At 43.0% G+C, this 3,778-nt stretch overlaps 1 protein-coding gene across 1 annotated transcript; it reads left to right on the top strand.

The window, feature by feature from the left end:
• Positions 1 to 313: 313 nt before the first annotated feature.
• On the top strand, positions 314 to 3,144 carry LOC124846502 (cation/H(+) antiporter 15-like). Its single transcript, XM_047323774.2, has 3 exons — positions 314 to 577; positions 659 to 1,669; positions 1,754 to 3,144. The coding sequence occupies exons 1-3, from the start codon at positions 314 to 316 to the stop codon at positions 2,840 to 2,842; spliced, it is 2,364 nt and encodes a 787-aa protein (XP_047179730.1). The 3' UTR covers positions 2,843 to 3,144.
• Positions 3,145 to 3,778: the final 634 nt, after the last annotated feature.

Below are 3,778 nucleotides of genomic sequence, written 5' to 3'. Positions count from 1 at the left end.
ACTGTGTAAAGATGTAAGGTGTAAATATAGTTGTATGGTCTGAAGTTGGTTGATGATGACGATGAGAAACTAATTACTTATGAAAGAATAAACGATTTGTTACACCCTAAAAGGTTAATACTCTAGTTGACAACTGTGGTCAAACTTTGGATAGGCTGTATCATCAGATAATCATGGGATACAGACATATACATATACATGTGATATACCTTCTCTTTCAAACTCCACAGATCGGGGGAATTGATAGAGTAAATTTTTATTATCAGTCTGAGATATTGATATTGATATTGATATTGATTAAGTGGTGGGGAAAATGGCGTTAAATGCAAGTGAAACGATGTTCCTCTCAGTCACGGAAGTGGATGAAAGGAGACAAAGGTACCAGGTATGTCTTGATGCTCCACCCCACATTGTTTCAGATGGGTTATGGCGTAGCAGCCCACAAAATACAAGAGCTCCGATGAGATCTTTTCTCCCCTTGTTTGAGTTGCAAGTCCTTCTGATATTTGCCATCACCCAAATCTGTCGGCTCATCCTCATGCCCTTCAAAGTTCCTCTCTTTATTTCCCAGATGATGGTATGTATATGTCTCAATCAACACTTGTTTTTATGCAATCGTATTAATTATTTGTATTCATCAATTTGTTTGTATACACAGGCTGGGCTAATTCTGCAAGCTCTTTTTGTGGGGGAACCAGTGGGGTCGTACATGAGGGTGCTGTTTCCGTATGGAACTCACGACACGATCACGACAATAACGTCGATTGGTTTTGTGCTTTTCATTTTCATAAACGGTGTGCAGATGGATTTTAGCTTGATAACAAGGATGGGAAAGAAGGCATGGACCATTGCCATTATCGGATTGGTAGTGCCCATACTCACCGCAGTTGCATTCTTGGCCGTACTAACACATCCACTGCTTGAAGTCATCGATAATAACTACAGCAGTTTCCTTGTTGCATTGGTCTCCCACACTGTCATTTCATTTGCCGTCATTGCTTCCCTTCTCAATGAACTTCAAATCCAAAACTCCGAACTTGGCAAATTGGCATTGTCTGCCGCATTGGTGAGTGACGTACTTTGCACATTCGCTACCACCATCGGCACTGTTTTTATGTTTAGTGAGGGTGATGGTACCAAAGAGATGGTTACAAACCTCTTGGGTTTGTTTGCAATGGCTATCTTTGTTCCATTGGTGTGTCGACCAGTAATGTTTTGGATCGTCAGACGTACACCAGAAGGAAGACCTGTCAAAGATGGTTACCTCTACGTCATCATCGTACTGCTCTTTGTCTTAGGTTGGGTTTCGGTTAAAATAAACCAAGAATTCGTGCTCGGAGCTTTCATTCTGGGATTGGCCGTGCCGGAGGGACCTCCACTGGGAGCTGCATTGGTCAAGAAGCTTAACTTCTTCGGTACCACCTTCCTTCTGCCAATATTCGTCACCATCTGCATGCTGAAAGCAGATTTTTCCTCCACTTATTCCTCCACATCGGTTTTCGCTGTCTGTCTCGTCATCATCCTCACCCACTTGGTCAAAATTTTATCCTGCATTCTACCCGCCCTCTACTGCCACATGCCCTTCCGTGATGCTCTCTCCCTCTCCCTCATTTTAAACTCCAAAGGCGTTGTCGAAATCGGACTCTATTGCTTCTTATACGACTACAAGGTCATCATCCATCTTATCTTATTGTATACCATTATGCCTAATACAGAATTTCTAATATAGATTGAAAAAAAAAAAAACTTGCAGGTAATCGATGGGCTGACATACGGAATAATGATTCTGAGCATAATTGTGGTAGCATGCATAGTGCAATGGTCCGTGAGGTTTTTGTACGACCCTTCAAGAAAATACGCCGGGTACCAAAAACGGAACATCATGAGCTTAAGAGCTTGGTCGGAGCTGAGGATACTGGTGTGCATTCATAAGCCAAGCCACATATCGTCGATGATAGATATGATTGACCTGTGTTGTCCAACGGCAGAAAGTCCGATCATAGTGGATGCATTGCATCTGATAGAGTTGGTGGGACGTGCCTTGCCAATTTTCATCCCGCATCGCATTCAAAGGCAAGAATCAGGGCTTCAACACAGGTCATACTCAGACGACGTAATTCTTGCCTTCGACGTTTACGAGCACGAGAACCCTCATGTGGTGACGGCGTACCCCTGCACCGCAGTGTCTCCACCGGGCCTGATGTACGAAGACGTTTGCAACCTTGCCTTTGACAAGGTGGCGTCCATCATAATTCTTCCGTTTCATCTGAGATGGTCGACGGACGGGGAAGTGGAATCGGACGAGAAGAGCATAAGGGCACTGAATTGTAGGGTGCTAGAAAAAGCTCCATGCTCGGTCGGAATCCTGGTGTCGCGAGGTTCGCAGAGAATGAGAGAGGAGTCTTCAATTCGAGTGGGGTTGATTTATTTGGGGGGAGAGGACGACGAGGAGGCGCTGTGCATAGCGAAGAGAGCTATGATGAAGACGGGGATGAAGCTGGTGGTGTACCACCTGGTGTACGAGGCAGAGGAGGAGTGGGATGAAGGGGAAGCCATGGAAGAGATGAAACACAACATAAGATACCAACAGATAGTGGCAAGGGAAGGGTCTGAGACAGCAGCGTTCCTCGGTGAGGTGGCGAAAGAGCATGATTTCTTCATTGTCGGAAGGAGGCATGGGATTGAGTCCCCTCAGACCCAGGGACTCACAAACTGGAGCGAATTCCCAGAGTTAGGTGTCATCGGCGACTTTCTGGCCTCGCCGGATTTGGAGAGCCGCGCATCAATTTTGGTGGTGCAGCAACAAGTCGCACTCAAGCCTCGCAAAGGCTGGTTATTTTAGTTCTCTCTCCTCCTCTCTCGTGTCCTCTCACCTTAAATCCTTTTATAACATTTCCATATTCTGTCACTTATATTTTCCTTCTCATTTATAATATTTTTTTTATTCGCAATTTTCTTTTTCTAACCTATTTTTACCAATATAACTTCATAAATAAATAAAAAATAAATAAAGTGACAAATGAAATATTTACCAACACCAAAACCAAAATGTTATCTTTTATACTAATATATAAACTTTTTTACGCTCATTTTACATTTATTACTTTATTTTTTATTTTATTTATTTATTATTATAAAAAGTTACTTTTTTTTATGACGGTATTATTCTTTAAAGTGGTTGTCAAGTAGTCCTATTAGGTGTTAAAAAATCATTTCTCTGTTTAAAAATTTGGTGGGCTGAGAGTGTGATTGTACATAGAAGGGCAATGGGATAACTGCGTGCTTTCGAATTTGAATTTGGCTCATCTTTTGGTTTTCAGTTTCAAATTTTTATCCTCATTTCAGTTTTGCCTCCCCCTTCTTTCACTTTCACACCCTCTCGTCTTGTCCGCAATGCATCATTTTCTGAGTTTTCTTTAGGTTTCCCAACTTGTTTTTTTGTAAAGCATTGATCTTTTCCCTCACCCGTCTGAGTTTATATTTGGGTCTCCCCTCTTCTCCCCTTGTCCATTGTTGGGGTAATCCGTTGGTTTGGGTCGTTTCCGCCTGTTTTTTTTTTGTTTTCTCCGGCGCGTCGGCGGTTTTGTTTTGGTGGTTTTCGGCTAGTTTGGTGGGGGTGGTTTTTTGCTGTTGTCTTGTGTGCGTTGGCTGTGGTGTTGCCCCGCTTTGTGGGTGTCATTTCGGGGTCGCTGTGGTTTGTTTTCCGGTGCCTTGTGGTTGGTTTTTTGGGCACTTTCGATGGCTTCATTGATTGGGTAGAAAAAGGTAAGTATTTATT

The sequence above is a fragment of the Vigna umbellata genome, chromosome 5 (assembly GCF_029865625.1).
Source record: "Vigna umbellata cultivar VRB3 chromosome 5, Vumbellata_1.0, whole genome shotgun sequence".
In the NCBI taxonomy this organism is placed as follows: domain Eukaryota; kingdom Viridiplantae; phylum Streptophyta; class Magnoliopsida; order Fabales; family Fabaceae; genus Vigna; species Vigna umbellata.
Note: the sequence above shows the minus strand (reverse complement) of the source record. Positions and strands in the feature narration are given on the sequence as shown.